Source organism: Ictidomys tridecemlineatus, chromosome 10, assembly GCF_052094955.1.
Source record: "Ictidomys tridecemlineatus isolate mIctTri1 chromosome 10, mIctTri1.hap1, whole genome shotgun sequence".
Lineage (NCBI taxonomy): Eukaryota > Metazoa > Chordata > Mammalia > Rodentia > Sciuridae > Ictidomys > Ictidomys tridecemlineatus.
In genome coordinates, this window is record NC_135486.1 from 136,683,404 (window position 1) to 136,702,503 (window position 19,100).

The 19,100-nt window shown below is 56.4% G+C and overlaps 3 protein-coding genes across 4 annotated transcripts; 1 reads left to right on the top strand and 2 right to left on the bottom strand.

Moving 5' to 3' along the window:
- Positions 1–2,526: 2,526 nt before the first annotated feature.
- Uqcc4 (ubiquinol-cytochrome c reductase complex assembly factor 4) lies at positions 2,527–3,496 on the bottom strand. The gene is made up of 2 exons (XM_005337849.5): positions 3,338–3,496; positions 2,527–3,254 (listed from the first exon to the last, which is right to left on the bottom strand). Exons 1-2 carry the CDS (start codon positions 3,367–3,369, stop codon positions 2,882–2,884), a joined length of 405 nt encoding a protein of 134 aa, XP_005337906.1. The 5' UTR covers positions 3,370–3,496; the 3' UTR covers positions 2,527–2,881.
- A 2,716-nt stretch (positions 3,497–6,212) lies between these two features.
- Positions 6,213–16,444, top strand: Percc1 (proline and glutamate rich with coiled coil 1). Of its 2 annotated transcripts, none has more exons than XM_078024863.1 (3): positions 6,213–9,012; positions 10,223–13,091; positions 13,308–16,444. In XM_078024863.1, exon 2 carries the CDS (start codon positions 10,272–10,274, stop codon positions 11,064–11,066), a length of 795 nt encoding a protein of 264 aa, XP_077880989.1. In that variant the 5' UTR covers positions 6,213–9,012; positions 10,223–10,271; the 3' UTR covers positions 11,067–13,091; positions 13,308–16,444. The 2 variants fall into 2 exon arrangements, with proteins under 2 accessions (XP_077880989.1, XP_077880988.1); XM_078024862.1 differs by having other exon boundaries at positions 6,214–9,211.
- On the bottom strand, positions 11,635–19,024 carry Ccdc154 (coiled-coil domain containing 154; the record flags this gene model as incomplete). Its single annotated transcript, XM_040278116.2, has 16 exons — positions 11,635–12,172; positions 12,293–12,480; positions 12,716–12,802; positions 12,942–13,059; positions 13,320–13,396; positions 13,558–13,677; positions 14,665–14,802; positions 14,896–15,022; positions 15,336–15,460; positions 15,534–15,662; positions 15,745–15,846; positions 17,416–17,539; positions 17,839–17,934; positions 18,228–18,274; positions 18,446–18,635; positions 18,720–19,024. Coding segments are annotated over 16 exons (2,055 nt in total), but the record flags the coding sequence as incomplete, so codon positions are not given.
- Positions 19,025–19,100: the final 76 nt, after the last annotated feature.

The window sequence follows — 19,100 nt, forward strand, 5'->3', positions numbered from 1 at the left end:
TCAGATATGATTTGCTCTATTTCAGTCTGCAGTACTTCCTCTTTCCCTCCTCTCCTTAATGCCCTTCCTCTCCACTACTGGTCTTTCTTTTACTTATTCATTGTTTTTAAGTTAGTTTACAAACAAACATAAAGGTGAAATCCACAGTAAGATATTCATATACGTACATAGCATAATTTGGTCAGTTTCATGTCATAGTTCCCCCTTTTTCCCATCTCTCCTCCGTCTTTCTCAGTCCCCTACCTCTGTTCCACTGATCTCCCTCCTATTTTCATGAAATAATCCCCCACTATTTCCCCCTTATTTTGCTCCAGCTTTTGCCTATGAGAGAAAACATCTGACCCTTGACTTTCTGAGTCTGGCTTATTTCAGTTAGCATGATGTTCTCCAGGTCCATTCATTTACTAGCAATGCCATAATTTCATCCTTCCTTAATTCTGAGTAAAATTTCAGTGTGTTTATATACCACATTTTCTTTATCCATTCATCTGTTGTCCGGCATCTGGGCTGGTTCCAAAAAAAAAAAAAAAAAGTTAAATAAAATAAAAGATCTAACTAGCTGTGCATCCATTACCCTACTCAGTTGTCACCCCTTGGAAACTTCAGGTATGTCCACTGTCCCTTGACCAGTGTGAAGCCAACAGCCTGGATGCACTCAGGATGTGCTACATAGGGCAAGTGCTGTCATTAAAAACAATCCCACATTGTTGGGCATGGTGGCACACACCTGTAATCCCAGCAGCTCTGGAGGCTGAGGCAGGAGGACCATGAGTTCAAAGCCAGCCTCAACAAAAGGGAGGCACTAAACAAGTCAGTGAGACCCTGTCTCTAAATAAAATACAAATTAGGGCTGGGAGTGTGGCTCAGTGGTCCAGTGCCAGAGTTCAATCCCCAGTACAAAAAAAAAAAAAAAAAAATCCCACAGGAGCTGGAGGTGCAGGTCAGTGTGGAAGAGCACTTGTCTAGCATGCTGAAGGCTGTGGGCTCCATTCCTAGCACTGTAAAACAAAAAAAAAAAAAAAAAAAAAAAAAAAAAAACCCGCTGTGTCTTTGAAAAACAATTATAGTTACACAAAAAACTAAATGATGAAATATTCAAAGTGGTTACATTTGGTGCTTCTGGTTCTCTTTTGCTTACTATCTTTTCTAGAAAAGAATATACATTGCTTTGTTATATGGAAATTACTTTAAGCCAGGTGTGGTGGCACATATCTATAATCCCAGCTACACAAGAGGCTGAGGCAGGAGGATCCCAAGTTCAAGATCAGCTTGGGCAACTTAATAAGGCCCTATTTCAAACTAAAACTAAAAAGGGCTGGAAGTGTAACTCAGTGGTATAGAGTGCTGGCCTGGCATGCACAAGGCCCTGGGTTCAATCCCCAGCACTTCAAAACAAAAGATAAAAGCTTTTTGTTAACACAAAAGTTCTTAAAGATAAGAGTAAAAGTAAGAGTTCTGGTTTGAATGACTGCTCTCAAACAAAATGCTCACATCCAAATAGGTTACAAACACCCCAAGCAAAGAGAAAGCACCTTAGTTCTTTGCCCCCTCTAGGACCAGGCTAGGGGACTTAAGCCTAGGCCTCAGGCTCAGTCCTTCAACAATGAGTATGCTGGTACACACCCCAGTTCCTGGTAGTCTATGAAGGTGGCAAATCCTCAGCAACTTCTGCAGAGAGGTCCTTGTAAGAAGGTGTACACTGCTACACCTAGTGGCCCAAAACTTGTTTTTCAAACATGCATGGGGTGTGGGGAGAAGGGGCGGGGACGGTGGGGACAGTACCTTCAGCACCACACAGGATAATAAAGCCTTCCGGCTGAAGTCCAAGTAAAGGAAAGCTACTTTTTATATATTTTGTATTTAATTCAAATTAAGCAAGTTTGTTCTTACATAACACTTGGAAAACTATATTCAGGTAATCTAAAATAGTGATTGCAATTTGTGAAAATAAGTACTTATTGGGCTGGGGCTGAAGCTCAGTGGTTGAGCATTTGCGTCCCACGGGGAGGCACTGGGTTCAATCCTTAGCACCATATAAAAATAAGCAAAGAGGGCTGAGGTTGTGGCTCAGTGGTGGAGCCCTTGCCTAGCATGTGTGAGGCACTGGGTTCAATCCTCAGCACTTCATAAAAATAATAAAATAAAGGTATTGTGTCCATTTACATCTAAAAAAAAAAAACTTTAAAAAGTGAAGACATTGTGTCCGTCTACAACTAAAAGAAATACTTATTAGTTGTTTCCTACAACAGAAAGTTGTTGATATGTTAAAAATAAAGTTCTGCACAGCCAGGTGCAGTATTGCAGCCTGTAATCCCAGCAATTTCAGATGAAATTGTATCACAAGTTTGAGGTCAGCCTCGGCATTTCAGAGACTTGTCTCAAAATAAATGGCTGGGGTCCCTGGGTTCAATCCCCAGCACCACAATGAACAAACTACACCTTTTTTTAAAAAGGTGGTTGTTGGCCTACTAAAATACTTTTTCAATCAGATGTAACAAAAGGAAAAAAACACCTGAATCGCCTTAGTGCATCATTGTATTAAAATGTATTTTCAATTTGTTAGTAGTATACAAAACTAACACCAACAGATGTTCTTTACGAATAGCACGTTCTAACACTCATGTCAGTTATAGTGTTTCAGAAAGCACATGGTCTGCAAAGTAACACTGGATTACAAGTATCCACCAGGACTGCTTTGGCGACATGACTAGGCTGTACAAAGACATCCCAAATCCAGCGGCACACAATTCGGCCAACACCTTCCCCGTGGATCTGAGAAGTCTTTAGGACGCAATCACTGCGCAACGGTGTTAGACAAGGAGCAGGCTCCTGCCGACCTCCCGCTGCCTTTACGCGTGTCAGCGCCACGAGCGCGAGTCCTTCAGCCGGCACCCGAGGCTCTTGCCGGGTAGGCGGCCCGCGCGCCGGGCTCCTCGGGGGCGTCTCCGGGCTCAGGCCCCTCTATTTCCAGCACGCGTCTCAACCACTGGTCCGCGCCGCTCTCCTGCCTCAGGAAGCACCAGGAGACCAGAGCCAGGAGGGAGAGGCTGAGGGGTAGCACCTTCCACCAGGGCCGCTGCTGCTCCTTCCCCAGCGAATGCATCACGGTCCAGCGGGACGGGCTGGCTTTGCTGGAGGAAAACCGAAGGGGGCGTTCGGGGTCCTCCTCATCGTCCGCGGGCTGGGCCCGGCCAGCCGGCGGCGGGTGCAGGTTCCGTGGAGCCAAGCCCGCAAGCCTGAGTGCCCGTATGGCCCTACAAAGGAGATAGCAGTGAATGGGCCGTCTGGCCTTGGCCTCGGCCCCGGCCCCGGCCCATCAAGACGGCAAGATCCTCACCCTGCGGTGGGTGCACACAGAACGCGGTTCATCGCGACCTCCTCCCGGCGGCGCGCCGCTTGCGTCACTTCCGTCGCCAGGATCGGAAGCCGCCGCCATACCTGGCCTCACGACTACGGAACGTGAGCCCAGCCGCGCCGCGGAAATGACGTACTCCTCCGAGCACTTCCGCTGTAGTCCCCGCCCCCAGATACCGCGCGGCCTGCTGGGAAGTGTAGTTATCCGTCCAGCCTGGGCAGCGGTACTGGGACCAGCGGAGCACGCACCCTTTGCTCTCCGCACGCCCCCTCTTGGCGTTCGATGTCTGGCGGAAGCTATCGTCTGCTCTGGGGTGCCGCCACTCACGCTTCAGCCTTTTCATCTTGGTTTCTTTCACTTAGAAATACACATTTAAGATTTCTTCCGGGAGCCATAATCTGCTCTGGGGATGGCACAAAATCAGATCCAAAAGCTACCTCGTGACCTGGAACGTGTGATGTCTTTCTGTGCCTGCTTCCCCGCGAGGGAAGCACTTGGCTCAGATATTCCTGGCCGGAGATGCTGTCACAGCATTAGGTCGGGAGAGCCTAGAGTTGTTCCAGCCAAGGACACCTGGGCGTCCCTGCCCCCCTCCTAACAGCAGGCCCAGCCCAGGATGCATTCAGAGCTGCTGTGTCAACAGAGGCACCTGTTGCCAGCTCCATGGGCCCACCCCACCTGTTCCAGCTCAGAGCCCCACCAGAATCACAGGCACACCAACTTCCCCTGCAGGAACCTGGGAGCACCCAGTGTGCATGGGAGGAGGGCGATTGAAGTGTGGATAGTGGGTGGTCTAGAGAGCTTCCTGGAGGAAGAGGTCAAGGGTCTGCCGGCTTGAATGGAGCTGCAGAGGGGCCACCAGCTCAGACTGGTGCTTTTTTAGGTTGAGATGCTTCATGGTGGCTAAGCACAAACTGCCCAGGCCAGCCATGCAGGGTTTGGGTGAGAAGGTAGTGCAGGGGCTGGGGCTTCACCCAGGACAGAACAGGACAGGGCGCCCATCCCAGTCTTGATGACTGTCATGGATCAGAAACAGAAATGAGACCTTAGAGGGTAACTTGATCCTCTGAGCCCCCTTGAGCTTCCTAGCTGTAGTTGGGTGACACACACTCAGGCTACTGCTGATAATGGAAAATACTGTATTGAGCCTGTAGTTCCCCCTCAGAAAACAAGAGTATGGCAGTTTTTGGAAACAGGGTCTTTGCAGATGTTGTTAAACTGAGGTCATGCTACATCAGAGTGGGCTAACCAGTGACACATGTCCTTACAAGAAGAGAAGACAGATGTACAGAAGGGAGAAGGTCAAATAACCACAGAGGCAGAGGTTGAAATGGTGTGTCTGCTGGCTGAGACTGCACTGACAGGTGTGAGACCTGGCACAATCTCCCCAGTTGTCACTGGGAGTATCCCTGGTTTGGGACTTCTGGTCTCCAAGGCTGTGAGGTAAAGAAGCCCTGTTGTTTTTGTTTGTTTTGTGGTTTTGGGGTGGATCCCAGCACCTCACACATGCTAGGTAAGTGCTATACCACTGAACCATGTTACCAGCCCCTTTTTTAAAAATTTTGAGGCAGAGTTACACTACATTGCTCTGGCTGGCCTTGAACTTGGAGCCCTCCTGCCTCAGCCTCCCAAGTGGCAGGGATTATATGTGTGTGTCATTGTGCCGGCTCCTCTATTGTTTTAAGTTGTCCAGTGTGTAGTGCTTACTTACAATGGCCCCACCATAGCATCAACCCAGCATCCAACCCAGGGCAAAGCTCTGCTTCCCAGGACCCTCTGGCAGTTGCTAGCCTCACTGAGCCCTGCAGTCCTTCCTCACATCCTGCTGCTGAGGTGCCTCACCTCCCAGGCATGCTGGTTCCCAGTGGCCTGACTGGGAACCCTGAGAGGAAAAGGCCACAGCTCCAAGTCACCCTCCCCTCCCTGGGGATATAAACCAACACCTCAGCCTGCATTATCTCAAAGCACACAGAGAAATTTCAAGGGAGGCCTAATGTCCCACTAATGGAGGGGAGGAGAGGAGGCTATGGCCCTTGTGTGCTTAATGGCGGGGTAATTTATTGTAGCGCCACTTGAGAGTTGACATATTGGAGCTATTGATTTTCCTGGGAAGATCAATATGGGGTGCCTGGGGACAGGCAGAGCTTGCCTCTGGAGGGGCAGAGCTGTTCTTCCAGGGCCTGAGACCTGACAACAGGTGGGGGTGGGGGCTGGTGAAGGCATTGGGCTGAGAGCTGTGCAGGGCCAGCACTGCCCACAGTGAGAGCCAGGCAGGTGCTGGGACATATGTTGAGGCACCAGCTTCCTCTAGGGGCGCAGATGGTTGGCAGGGGGCTGGGGGACACAAAGCTGCTTGGTCTGGGCCTGGCTACCCACCCAACACCAGCTAGACATGTACAGGCAATGACTCCTGGCAAGTGAGTCTCTCTACTGACCCAAGATTCCCTGTTAGGCTGTCACTCACTAACCTAGCTTCACCAGAAACAAAAGCCAGAGACACCTGGTCTACCTTGAACTTGGCCTAAAGCTCAGGTGGAGTGAGGAAGGGGATGACTTGTTGAACTCCTGCTGGATTGCAGACCTGCTCCTTAAGTTGCCTGGTCTCCTCCATCATCATGCCTCAGCCCACACTGTGGGACCCTGGTACCTCCCTCTCTAGTCTCAGATGTTGTCCCCAAGGCCTTGCCAAGCTCCTGTTCCCAAACTCCTACCCTAGCTGCTCCAGCATCTTCTCTACTCTAGAAGTTTGCATCCCAGGCTTGGGTTTCCTCCTTTTTTTTTTTTTTTTTTTTTTTAGAGAGAGAGTGAGAGGGGGGGGGGACAGAGAGAGAGAGAGAATTTTTTTTTTTTAAAGAGAGAGTGAGAGAGGAGAGAGAGAGAGAGAGAATTTTTAATATTTATTTTTTTTAGTTCTCGGCGGACACAACATCTTTGTTGGTATGTGGTGCTGGGGATCAAACCCGGGCCGCACGAATGCCAGGTAGCGTGCTACCGCTTGAGCCACATCCCCAGCCCCGAGAGAGAGAATTTTAACATTGATTTATTTTTTCTTAGTTCTTGGCGGACACAACATCTTCGTTTGTATGTGGTGCTGAGGATCGAACCCGGGCCGCACGCATGCTAAGCCAGCGCGCTACCGCTTGAGCCACATCCCCAGCCCCTTGGGTTTCCTCCTTGATTTCTTTTCAGGCAGAGAAAAATGTCAGGATCATTCTAGGCCAGGACAAAGGTCTGACTGTTAGTGGACAGCCCTCTCTCAGCAACATGATGGGCATTTCTGCATTTGCTCGTTGTAGGATCCAAACCCCTGTCGCAGCCCCACTTCCGGTTGAGGCTGCCTATGCTGGAACCAGCAACAGCTGCGAGGTTTAAACACACACACTCACACACACACATACACATGGAGCTCCAATTGGGCCTCACTGGCCTGGAATCCAATCAGCAGACCACACTCTGAAGCCTGCGGGGACCTGCTTTCTTGCATTTTCCAGCTTCTTAGGCCCCTGTACCCCTTGCCTTGTCACCCTTGCCATCTTCAAAGCCGTTAGCACAGCATTGTCCATTCTGTTTGCCTTGGACCTGCTGCCTCCACTTCACAAGGACCCAGTGAACCCCAGAGGTTCCCAGCTCTGCACCAGCACTGGGTCCACTTAGGCTCTGTCCTCAGTTGGAATACTCTGCCTTCCTGCAGCTTACCCCCAAAGCCCCTCCTCTGGACACATAGGTGGGACATTTTCAAGGGCATGAAATATGTCTTCCCTCACAGCAGTGCCCCACCCTGGGGGCCACACAGGCCAGGGAGGCTCTGAGGGAACTGGTTACTGCCTGTGCTCACAGCACCTGCACAGCCTCTACCAACATGCCTCCTGGGTCCTCTGGCAGGTTCCCAAGGTCCCTTGACTGCCTGCTCTGCTGCTTACCCCCAAGGTGGAAGTGGGCAGCACATAGACTTCAGCCTATTCCCAGCCCCTTCCCTGGGCCCATCCTTCCAAGAGCAAGCAGCAGGGGGCACTATGGTTCTAAGCAGAAGCAGATGTGCCCCACTCTCTGCCCTGGTCCAGCTCTGGGGTTCTGGGAAGATCAGAGCAGGAGCCCCTGAGCCATCAAGAGGGCAAGGGGCTGAATATGGTCACAGAGCAGGACCTATGTGCCCCAGCAGCCTGTAACTCGGAGCCTGGGCCTCCTGAAGATCTGGTCTGACAGCTGAGTTGCACTGGGTCAGAGAGGAGCCTGCTGAGGCAAGACCACCCCACAGCCAGGATGGGGCCAGTGTCTTTGGATCCTGAAGTCTCAAACTTGGTCAAAACTGAGGTCAGGCTGGGTGTGGTGGCACATGCCAGTAATCCCAGCAAGTTGGGAGGCTGAGGCAGAAGGATCATGAGTTTGAGGCCAACCTCAGCAACTAAGTGAGGCCCTAAAAATCTTAGTGAGACCCTGTCTCATAAAGGGCTTGGGATGTGGCTCAGTGGATAAGTACCCTAAGTTCAATCTCATGTACAAAAAAGAAAAACCTCCTGAGGTCAGTCTATGGGGACAGAGATCCCCAAGCAGTCTGGATGCTCAGGACTGAACCTGGTCAGATGCCCCTCATCCCAGGACATTGGCATTACCTGGACATGGTCTCGCCTGGGTCACCCCCTCGGTTTCCTTCCAAGGACGAGGTAGTGATAAATGGCAGCTAGTTGCTGTGATGATGCCATTACCCTCCTACAGCCTGAAGTCTCTCTCTGGACATGCAGGTGACCTGCCCATTGCCATTCCACTATAGCTCAAACAGCCTCACTGTGAGATGTGAGCAGCTCCCAAGCCCCGTGTAGCTGCAGGGCTCCTGAAGCTTTCTGCCCTCCAGCTGAGGAAAGGACTGCAGTAACCAGCAGGAATCCAGCTGCAGGGAAGGCCAGGTCCATTGTGCTGAGATGGCAGAGGGTGGAGGTGCTGTCCCCCCACCTGGAGGGGGAGCAACTGGGAAAGGGGAGGTGGTGTCCACGTGCCTCTTGGAGATCAGGAGCTGGAAACAAGAACAGCAAGCATTGTGAGGCCTTTGATGGCCCAAGCCAAGCTGGGCAGGACCAGCCCTACCAGCAGCAGTGGGATTCGGGCAAGTTGGCTGGAGTCAGAGTCTCTCAACTCCACTTTGGGGTGGCTTCAGCCAGGAGGAGGCCTGGAATGTGGGGTGGGGAGCCATCTCAGTCTGGCCCCTGGGGAAGCCCAGGCCAGCAGTAGTTTCACTGGGTGATTGCAACTCTGTGTAGGTGGGAGGGGCAGCCTTGCTGGGCAGGGTCTTCATCATGGCCCCATCTGGTCTGGTGGAGACTGGGCACAAATGCCCAGAACCCCCTCCCCCCACTGCTGGAGGGGCTAGGCCAGGAGCCACCTGCATTAGCCCATCCCAGTGGCCTTGTGGTCTCTGTGCCTCCTGCTGGCCCAGGGCCCTGCTGCCAGTGAAGCACTGTCTGTGCAGCACACTGCAGAGGCAGGATGTCCTCTAGAGAGGCCTACTCGAGAACTCAAAATAGCATGAAATTTAATTTTCCGCCTATTTGACAAGGCTTGGAACAGGCCCAATGAGCAGCAGAGATAAGGGTCCTCGGGTCCAGGGTATGGGCCAGCTGGGCTTGCAGCAAACACTCCACGGTCCCCTGGCAGGATGCGTGCAGGTGAGGCTGGTCTTCGGACGCTCCCCCCGCGGGGCCCTGGTTGCCGGGCGCTAAAGCAAACGGGCTCTATTTGTCCAGTCTGCGATGACAATGCTGTCGCCAAATATTTGCCAGCCTCAGGCGGCTGCAGAGCCCAGCTATAAATGCTTGCATCCAGGTGGAGGTGGGCCTGCCGAGCAAGAGGTGCAGCAGAGGCCAGGTAGGACCCAGGGCCTGGTGGTAAGTGGGGAGGGCCATGGCTCCGTGGGGCTTCCTCCCAGGTCCTCTGTGGGACTGCTCTCCCTGTGGGAAGGTGTCTTGTCTTGTTCTCTGTGAGCAGTCATCCCCAGAGGCCTAGACATCCCGACAGCACAGGGCCCTGCACCTTGAGCAAGTGAGGTCACACAGTGGCTTCCAGGTGGGGGAGACTGTGTACAGCTACCTCTGCTTCCCCAGGGGAGGGACAAGTGCCTAAGTCATCCTGACCCTGAGGAGTGCATGTCCAAGGGCCTTGGCTACCCACACCCAGGCCCCCACAGAGACAGGTGTTGTTTCCTGATGAGCTGGGTCCTGGGCTTCTGGGCCTTCAGCTCTGCTTTCTTCCTCCCTCTCACTGGGGTGCACCCACTTGGCTTTCCCGTGCAGATGCAGACAAGGTTCCTGGACCCCACTTTTCCCAGATTCTTCCACATCATCCTCCCAGCAGGAGGTGCCTAGGTCATATCCACCCAGGTATCCTTACCTCATCAGAAGTCAACCAGAACCTGGGTCTGAGGCTGCCACTGGATGCAATGGGCTGGGCTGGACCCTCATGCCCACCCCCACCCCTCCATGGCAACTGCAAGGACCCTAGGAAGGGTTTGGGAGGCCATAGCAACCCAGGGAGGGACTCTGGAAGCCCTGCGCAAGGCTGACCCCCTGGGACTTCTCTCCCTCTGCTTTCCCTGGTCCAGGAGTGGCCATGATTTTAGTGATTGTAGTGGCTTAATCCCACCCCCACATCCTCCCTGCACCCAAAACTTCCCTACCTATAAGATGGGATCTAACTGCTTCTGCTAATGGCCCACCGCACTCCTGGGCCCACGCTCTGCAGTTTCTGCCAACCTCACCCCTGCTGAGCTGGGCCAGGGAAGCTGGGAGCTGTGGGAGGGAAGAGCCGGGGAGCCTTCTCTGGGTTGCACATGTGGCTCTGAGCTCTGACTGCTCACCTGCCCGCTATCTCCCTCTCCAGTCACTGCCTGCAGTCACAGAGGCCCCAGGAGTTCCAGTGACTTCAGGACATGGCTGCTGGCGTGATCCGGCCTCTCTGTGGCTTCCGGCTGCCCCTGCAGTCCCACCAGCCCTTCCTGAGCTCAGACCCAGAGCCCCTTGAAACTTCAGAGGAGGAGGAGGAAGAAGAGGAAGATGAGGACAATGAGGATAGGGAGGGCGAGGAGCTAGAGGGCAAGGGGTCCCTTCAGAACTCAGGAGTGGCTCCCCAAGGTCCCAACAGTCCAGAGACTCCGCTGCGGCTGCTGCGCTTCTCAGAGCTCATCAGTGGTGACATCCAGCGGTACTTTGGTCCTAAGGACAAGGGGCAGGACCCGGATGCCTGTGATGTCTATGAGGATAGCCACTTGGCCAGCCACTCAGCCCGAGAGCTGTACTATGCTGACCTGGTGCGCCTGGCTCAGGGCGGGGCCCCAGAGGACGAGGAGGCCACTGAACCTGAGGTCCACTTGTCCAGGGGATCTGAGGGGCAGGCACACAGGTCTGGCTTCAGCAAGGATGGGACACTGCCACTGGGACCCCTGGCTGAGCTCTTTGACTATGGGCTGCGGCAGTTCCTGGGGCCCAGGGCATCAGCCGGCCACAGACTGAGGCTGGAGCGGAAATACAGCCACATCACCCCCATGACCCAGAGGAAGCTTCCCCCATCCTTCTGGAAGGAGCCGGCGCCCAGTCCCCTGGGCCTTCTCCACCCTGGCACACCAGACTTCAGTGACCTGCTGGCCAGCTGGTCATCTGAGGCCAGCCCTGAGCTGCAGGGTGGGGGTGCTCAGGCATTGGAGGGGACACAACTGACTGAAGCCTAGAGATTGGGTCAAGGCTGTGCTGGGGGCAACAAAGGTCGCCCTTCCTAGGGTGCCCAAACTCTTCCTCGTGCTCCCTGAATTCCTTCCTTCCAGATAGCCGTGACCTGGCTGCCCACCTCAGGCAAGGCCTTTCCAGGCCCCAAAGGAGGTTCTGGTCTTGTTCTGCAGCCTATGGCTGCTACTGCCAGGGATCACCAGGACTGGCAAGGGTGCAAGACTAGTGAGGGTGTCCAGGCTGAGCCAGCCCCTGCCTCAGCCTCCAGAAGCACCCCACTCTGCACAGGGGCCCCCAGGGCTCTGCCCACAGGAAGAAGAACCTGGGCAGGAGCTTTGGCTCCCTGAGGTCATGGGCTAGGGGTGTTTGCCTACACACGTACCCCTCTAGGGGAGGCCCCATCGCTGCCAGGCCATCCCCTATGACCCAGGTCAGTGGCAAGGGCCAGCCCACCCGCAGCCCCACAGGGCCAGTGCCGATTGTCCCTGGTACAGCCCCTGGTATAGCATAGGCAGCAGGGCCAGGACATAGATGAGCCTGGGTTTTCTTAAGAGGCAGAAAGAGGCGCCTGACTTGAGTAAACATGGGTGTTTATTCCCTGGATGAGTGCTGAGAAGTGGCTTCCTCGGGCAGCACTCTGGATGACAGGTCAGCTGGCAGGGCTGGGCCCAGCCTGAGGTGGTCAGCCACAAGCCTGCAGCCCCAGTGTCTTCATTCCTGCTGGGGGGTTCACATAGGTCCTGGCAGCAGTAGGCCTAGGTGCCTCTGGACAGGCCAAGACCCTTTCTCCTGGGGATGTGGGGCTCCTGAGTTGCGGGGGAGAGATTGGGCAGGACAGGAAGGACCCTAGGGATTGGGGAATTTGGTCTCCTGGTCTTGGTCCTTCCCACTGCCCAACCTGTGTGTCAGTCACACAGGCCCTTGGGGAGGATTTCACTGGCAGGTATCAGGGAGTAATGGCCCCACATGGTACAAGAGCTAGCACATTTATTTCTGGGAAAGGGACAAGGACGTGTGCTGGGGTGCAGGCTACTGGTAGGATGTCTTCAAGACTACGCCTTGCCTCTGCCGGACCACCAGGTTCATGAGGACGGTCTTCCACTGCAGCCACCTGCCCAGGGACCCGGATCATGGCCTGCACCTCTCACCACCTTCCCTCCCTGTGGGGAACTCCCTGTCCTACCCCAGACCTGGAACCTGAGGGGCTGCCGCCAAGCTCCCTGCTGCCCACCTCACAGTCTGATACACGCCCCAGCAGTTCACGGAGACCAGCTCTCCAGGAGCCACGTCCTTGATGAAGAACCGCTGCCTCACCAGGGACATGAGAACCCGCCTGCTGCCCAGTGTCAATGGCCAAGGGCCCTCCTCACTCCAGAGGCGCAGCACACTCTCCCGCAGGGTTGCAATCTCCTCTGTGCGCTGCAGGACACAGGGGCCCCTGGTGTTACCCAGGAGCCACGGGGTGGGGCGGGGAACAGAACAACGGAGGATCACACAACATGGGAGAAGACGACAGGGGTGGGGGCAGCCCAGGCCAGAGGCCCTCATCTTCAGGAAAAGGCTGCTGGGTGCCAGCTGGGCTGCTGGGCAGACTGCAGGGCTAGAGGGAGCAAGACCAGGCTTGCCCCAGCCCTGGGAGCCCCCAGCCCCTCACCAGCTTGGTCTCTGTGTTGAACTTAAGGTTCTGGATGGTCTTGTGGGCCTGCATGCTGCTCTCCAGTTTTATCATTTGCTTCTGAAACTAAACATAGCCCCTGTCACGGGCAAGACACAGGTGGCCTTCTGGTGTCCAGCCAGCCCCAGGGCCCAACCTGGAATCCCTGAGCACTGGGAGCTCTGGCAAGTGTCCAAGAATGGTGGTCTCCCTGGGCCCAAGGTACCGTGGCCAGCTGTCCCTGGATCTCAGCGATCTTCCTCCCAGGGCTCTCCTCCTTGAGCAGCTGCATAGAGGACAACAGGGTAGCCAGCTCCTGCCTCATGGCACCAACTTCGAACTCTCTGTGGGCATCGAGGGCAGCTATGGAGTCCAGGTGAGACAGATAGGTGCCTCCCCTAGCTGCCATAGGTCAAAGGGAGCCCGAGAGGACTTGGCCTTGCCCCCTTCCAGTGCAGAAAATGGGGATTCCCAGTGGGTGGCAGGGGGGAAGCTGCACCAGAGGAGAGATGAGCCCAGAGTAGGACTGGCCAGGCCAGGGAGGGGATGGGGCTGCCATGGGCACCTGACAGAGCTTCTGCCCATTTCTCAGGGGCACCCTCACCTGACCCTGCCCTCGGCTGAGATCTTCAGGTCTGTGTCGCTCTTGTGGAAGATACACTTGTCTGAGACGCCTTCTATCTGAAATGGAGGCCGTGGACAACCTGGGGGGTGACCCCCCGAGCACAGCCAGCTTGGGGAGCCCCAGGCCGTCCAAGCCCAGCAAGGAAGGCAGGAGAGGGGAGGGGTGGGAGAAGCCCTCCAGCTCCCCAGGCTGGCAGAGCCTGGACAGCTAGGCCCACCTGCCGCGGGAGGCCGTCCACCTTCTCCTGCACCTCCCGCAGGTGAGTTGAGACTGTCTTCTGCCACCGGGCCAGGTCTTCCAGGGACTTCCTCTCCACACCCTCCCACTCAGTCTTCACCTGAGATTCAGACACAGAGAAGGCTGCGTCCCAGATAAGCGTTCAGGCAGGCAGAAGGACAGGGCTATGAGCCAGGACATGGAGAGGCCCAGGAGGCTGGGAAGAAGCTCCTGAAGGCCACATGCCCACATCCACCTCTGACTCTGAGCAGTCTGTGCCCAGGCCTGCTGCAGCCACCTAGGGGGACAGCCATGCCCAGAGCCAGTCAAGTGGGCTGCCAGGCTCAGCACAGAAGCACCCTGAGAAGAAGGGCACAGATCTTCTACCACCAAGAGCCGACAGGGACAGGGACGAAGAGCAGGCCTGTTACCTGCAGGAGAGGGCCTGTCATGAGCTGTTCTGACCAGTGTGTGCCCAGAGGGGCGACAGGGATGAACTGGGGGTTCCAGCCCCAAGATCAAAGGGTGGACCCTCATGGTCATGGCAGTATGATTCCCAAAAGCCAAATTAACAACAGCCCACATGTCCCTCAGCAGGCATGTGTGCAAACAAAAGGTAGCCTGCTCACACCAGGGGATGTCACCCTGCCAGGAGGATACACTGTGAGGGCCTGGCCCAGTGAGCAGCCAGAAACAGCAGCTACATGTGTGTGACTTCACTGACATCAAAGGTCCTGTGGGCAAGGCCACAAGCACAGAGATGTATCTGAGGGGCCAGGGGCTGGGGTGTTAGGGAGACTTGATGGGTGGTCTGGGGTTTCCATTTGTGGTGATGAAAAGTTCTGGAATCAACAGGGCTCCCAGCTCTGAAGGAACTGGAACCCACTGAGTCGCACACCTGAGGGGATGTCCTGCCCTACAGGTTATAGCTCAGCGATGATGCAGGAGAAGAAGGGAAATGAATGCCAGGGCCATGGGTGGCTACCACCTTTGTTCATCCCACCCCTAGGGACAGCCTCAGGTCTCAGCAGTGGAGCTGGACTGGTCAGACCTCTGCCCTCAGGGCCCAGGCCTTCCAGAATGTGCCTTACTGCCCTTTGGTGCTTACCTCAGATAGTTTCAGGCCCAATGTCTGTTCCTGAAGGTCCAGCCTCCAGCTCACAGCCAGACAGTGGTCACTCAGGTCCTTCAATTGCCTGGCCAGCTGCGCCACTGAACCCTCTAGGACCTGACTCTTCTCTTGGAGCTGCAGGAGAAGGAGGAGGTCAGGGAGGCCTCAGCTGAGTGACCATGGTCATGTGCAGGGTGTGTGCTGCCCCTCTCCCTGGGCACCCCTCACCAGCTCCAGAGCACCCTGCATCTCCTGCCGGGTCAGCTCGCCAGCCAGCTGCACGGCCTCCAGGTTCTCTTGCACGAAGGAGGCCAGTTCCCCAGCCTGGCTCTCCTCCAGGCACACCTTGGTATCCCTGTGGGTTGACAACACTGACACGGTTTCTCAGCTGAGACTGGCCTGCCCCTCAGCATCAGGCCAAGGAAGAGGACACGGCTGCTAGCTCGCTCTGGAATCTCCCAGGAGAGCCCATGGATCAGATGACAGAATGTTCTCATGGGTGCCACCAAGAGAGTTAGGTTTAGGGAAGGGGCAGGGCTCAGCTAGAGGGTCACTATTCTGTCTCAGTGGACAAGTCCTAGTGCTCTGCCAGTGCCTTCCAGGGGAGGTGGATGACTTCTGGGTGGCCTGCCTGAGCAGGCAGCTCCCCGTGGCCAGAGGACACCCACCGGGCCTTCTGCTCAGCCAGCAGGATGCGGTTCACTGACACCTGGTTCTGCCGTACGAACTTTGTTAGCTGGACCACGGCCGCGTCCAGGCCCCGACATTGCTCCAGCAAGTGGCCCTCCTCCTCCTGTCCCAGAGGAGGTGGCCCTGAGCTGGTGCTCTCCCAGACTGCCCTGGCCACGCCCACCCACCAGGCCCACCTGGCGCTGAGCCCCCAGGGCCTGCATCCGCTCCTCTGTCAGCTCCTGCAGCCTCTGCCAGCGACCCTCCAGCTCCTCCCGCAGGCTGCCCTCGGCCTGCAGCCGTGTGCTCTCAGAGGCCTTCATTCTCTGCAGGAACACCACCGTCTGCAAGACCCCTGCCTGGCCTGGGTACATGGGCGAGGGTGCCCGGTCTGGCCCAGGATCCTACCTGCTCCAGGGCCAGGAAGCTCTTCTGAAGGAAGCTGCACAGCTTGGCCTCCCTCTTCAGGAAACGGAGGCTCACCTCCTCGCCTAACTTGGTCACCTGGGCCTGGGGAGAGGCCCAGTGTCACCTTCAGCCTCCCTGCTGGACATCCCATCCCACCCAGCCCCAGGTCACATCCCCCTTGCTGTCCCTGGGACTTGCAGAACTGGATCTACTGTATCCTGAGTGGAAAGAAAGGCAGGGCAGGCAGGGGCCACTATCCCCAGGAGACCAGGCTCAGGGAAGATGAAGGGCCAGATACTAGCCAGAGCTGGAGCTGGGAAGGACCAGGGCACTCCTGCTACACCAAGGGTGTGAAAGTGCGGGGGCGGAAGGGGGATGAAGCCCAACCCAGTGCGCTCCCCTCCGTCTCACAGGGTCCAGACACCAGGCACCTTCTTCACAGCCACAAAGCTCTTCTACCAGTAGCCCCAGCACTCAGGCCCTGCCCATGGTTGGGTGGGGGCCTTGGGGAAGCCCTCACTCTGCCTAGGCCCCTAGGGGAGGGAGGCACAAGGAAGGTGCCCTAGAGCAAGGTCCACAGACTTTCCCATACAGCCCCACAGTAAATGTTTCAGGCTCACAGGACTTTTGCTGAAACCTTTCAACACTGTGGTTGTGACCTCAAAGTAGCCATTGGCAGTACTAAATGTGCTTTACTGGCTTTGTGCTGATAAAACTTTATTTACAAACTAGGCAGTGGGTACAGTGGGTACACCTGAAACCCCAGCAAATCAAGAGGCTGAGGCAAGAGGGTCACTAATTGGAGGCCAGCTTCAGCAACTTAGCAAAACTCTCAGCAACTTAGTGACCCTGTCTCAATGCAAAAAGGGCTAGGGAGATAGCTCAGTGAACCTGGGTTGAATTGCCAATTCAAAAAACAAATCAATGAACAAACAAATAAAATTAGACCATGGGCCATAGTGTGCTGACCCTGGCCCTAAAGTCCTCAGACATTCTGGGGCTCAGAGGAAAAGGCGGGTGCCCCAGGAGGGGCAGCTCCCCTACATCCAGTGTCAGGAGCCCTCAGCCCTCTGCCCTCACCTTGGCACCAGCATATCAGCTTCCCAGCGGCAGTGGGAAGGGGCCACATGGGAGCAGTGGGATGAGCCCTGCCTTGGAGGAGCCTGGGTGTGTGGGGCACAGGCTGCAGTTCAGGGATCTGTCTGCAGAGCCAAGGAGCTGGTCACTCCTGGGGGTCCTGAGTGGGAGGCAGCATGGGGGCCTGGAATTCCTGCTTCACAGAGGAAGGCTCAGGCTGCCAACGGCTGGGAAGGGGCTCTGGCTCCACTGCTCCCCTCCCTGACCCAGGCTGTGGCAGCCAGAGATGTCCACTCCAATGGGCTTTTGTGAGGAGGACCCCAGACTTGCACCACTGGCCACCTGTGGCTGCTGGCATTTGAAAAGCGGCTTACATGGCCTAGGAACCGAGTTGAGTTTTTATAATTGTAACTGATCTCAATGGGCAGGGCCACTGGGGTAAGAGGTCACCATGGGGGACAGTGCAGGATGAGAGTTCCTCCCCAAGTTCCATCAGCAGGGAGAGAAGAGCCACCTCTGGCCAGGGCACAGGCTGAGGATGCTGGGGCCCTCCAGGGGCCCCTGCCAGGGCCAGGCCTGGCCTCCCTGTGGTACCTGCATCTTGGCTACCTCGTGGTCCACCCTCTGGCTGGCATCCTCTTGGCTCTTGTGCAGTGCACTGCAGGCCGCCTCCCGGCCTTGCTCCTCCTGCTTCAGCAAGCCGGTCAGCTTAGTCAGCCTAGGGAAAGTGGGTGCAGGCGCCAGCTGAGCTAGCTAGAGGACTGGACTGGGGAGCCAAAGAGGCTGGTGGAACCATGGGACAGTCTTTCTCAGCTAGGGCAACGTGGGAGTGGAGACAGACCTCAGAGTCCCAGCAAGGGATCCAGGGAGGGAGGGCAGGGCCCCAGCCCCTACGAGGTCCACCGTGGGTCTGTGGTCCCCAGCATCCAGTGGCTCAGCACCGAGGCAGGGGATGCCCTGCTGGTAGTGCTGGGGGCACAGGGTGGGTCCAAGCCAGCCTGGGGAGGTGGCGCCCACCTGAGGTTGGCCTCTTGCTGGGCACCCTTCCGCTGCACGTCCTGCAGGGCCTGCCTCCTCCTGACCTGGGACAAGGCTTCCCGGACCTCCACCAGCCTGGCACACAAGGAGCGCCTCTGCAGGCCCAGAGCAGCTGGGCAGCCTCTGGGACTGGGGATTTGGCCATGGGGCCCTATCATCAGCCCCCCTACCTTCTCGGGATCTCAAGCTATCCAGGGGTATTGAGACCCGAGCTTTCTGAGTTGGACCGCATACCGGTACTCCTTACCCTAACAAGACAGCTTACTGGGGAAACAGAATCCTGAGCGAATCCCCATGGGCCCTGGTGCCAGCCACTGCCTGAGCCTCTCCCACCTGCTGAAGCCCTTGCCCACAGGAGTATAGGGTACCTTTTGTCCAGAGCCTGCATCTGATTCTGGTTCTGGGGTCCAGGGAACTGCAAAGCGGAAGGTGTGGGGCTGGGCAGGCTGGAGTGCAGGCCCAGTGGGCGTGCCCTGGAGCCATGGCTTAGGGATGAGCAACAGGGGTGGCACTGGGCTTGGGACTAACCTCTGAGAGAGGGGGAGACTGACTGGGATGGGGCACTGACGTCTTTGCCATAGCTCACCTCCAATGCCTCCTTCTCAGGGGCCTGAGCCACCTGCTGCATTTCCTGCCGCAGCTGCCGGAGCTCTGAGGCCTGCAGCTGCATGTGGGCCCGCATCTGCAGCAGCTCCCGCAGCAGGCTCAGAGTGGCGTGCTCACAGCGCTCCTTATGTCCGCGCAGGCACGCCACCTCAGCCTGCAGGTCACCCACCCTGGCCAGGGTTGGAGAAGGTGGTCACCAGGGCAGCCTCCTCAGGGTCCTCCCTGGTCCTCTTGCCCTGTGCCGCAGGGCTCACCACTGCTCCAGCTTCTCCCAGCGCTTGGAGGTGCTTGGCTCGGGGACACAGGCATTGGACGCCAGGTGGCTGGACTCTGAGTTCTCCTGACTCAAGGGCTCAGGGCTGGTCAGGCCTTCGGCCAGGAGGAGCTCCAGGTCCTCCAGCGAGACCGTGCTCCGCTGAGAGTGGGGCGAAACCCCTGACAGGGAGCTGTCAGCTAACTCTGCAAGGAAGTGCTTTGGGAGTGCACCCCCAGACACCAACTCCTGCTGGAGCCCACAGGCACCCCAACGTTGCTGGCAATACCCACCAGCCACCCGAGCTCAGCCTGTCTACCGTTGCTAGGCACCACCCAAACCAGGTAGGGGCTTGGCTCAGAGAGCTGCAAGAACCTGCCAG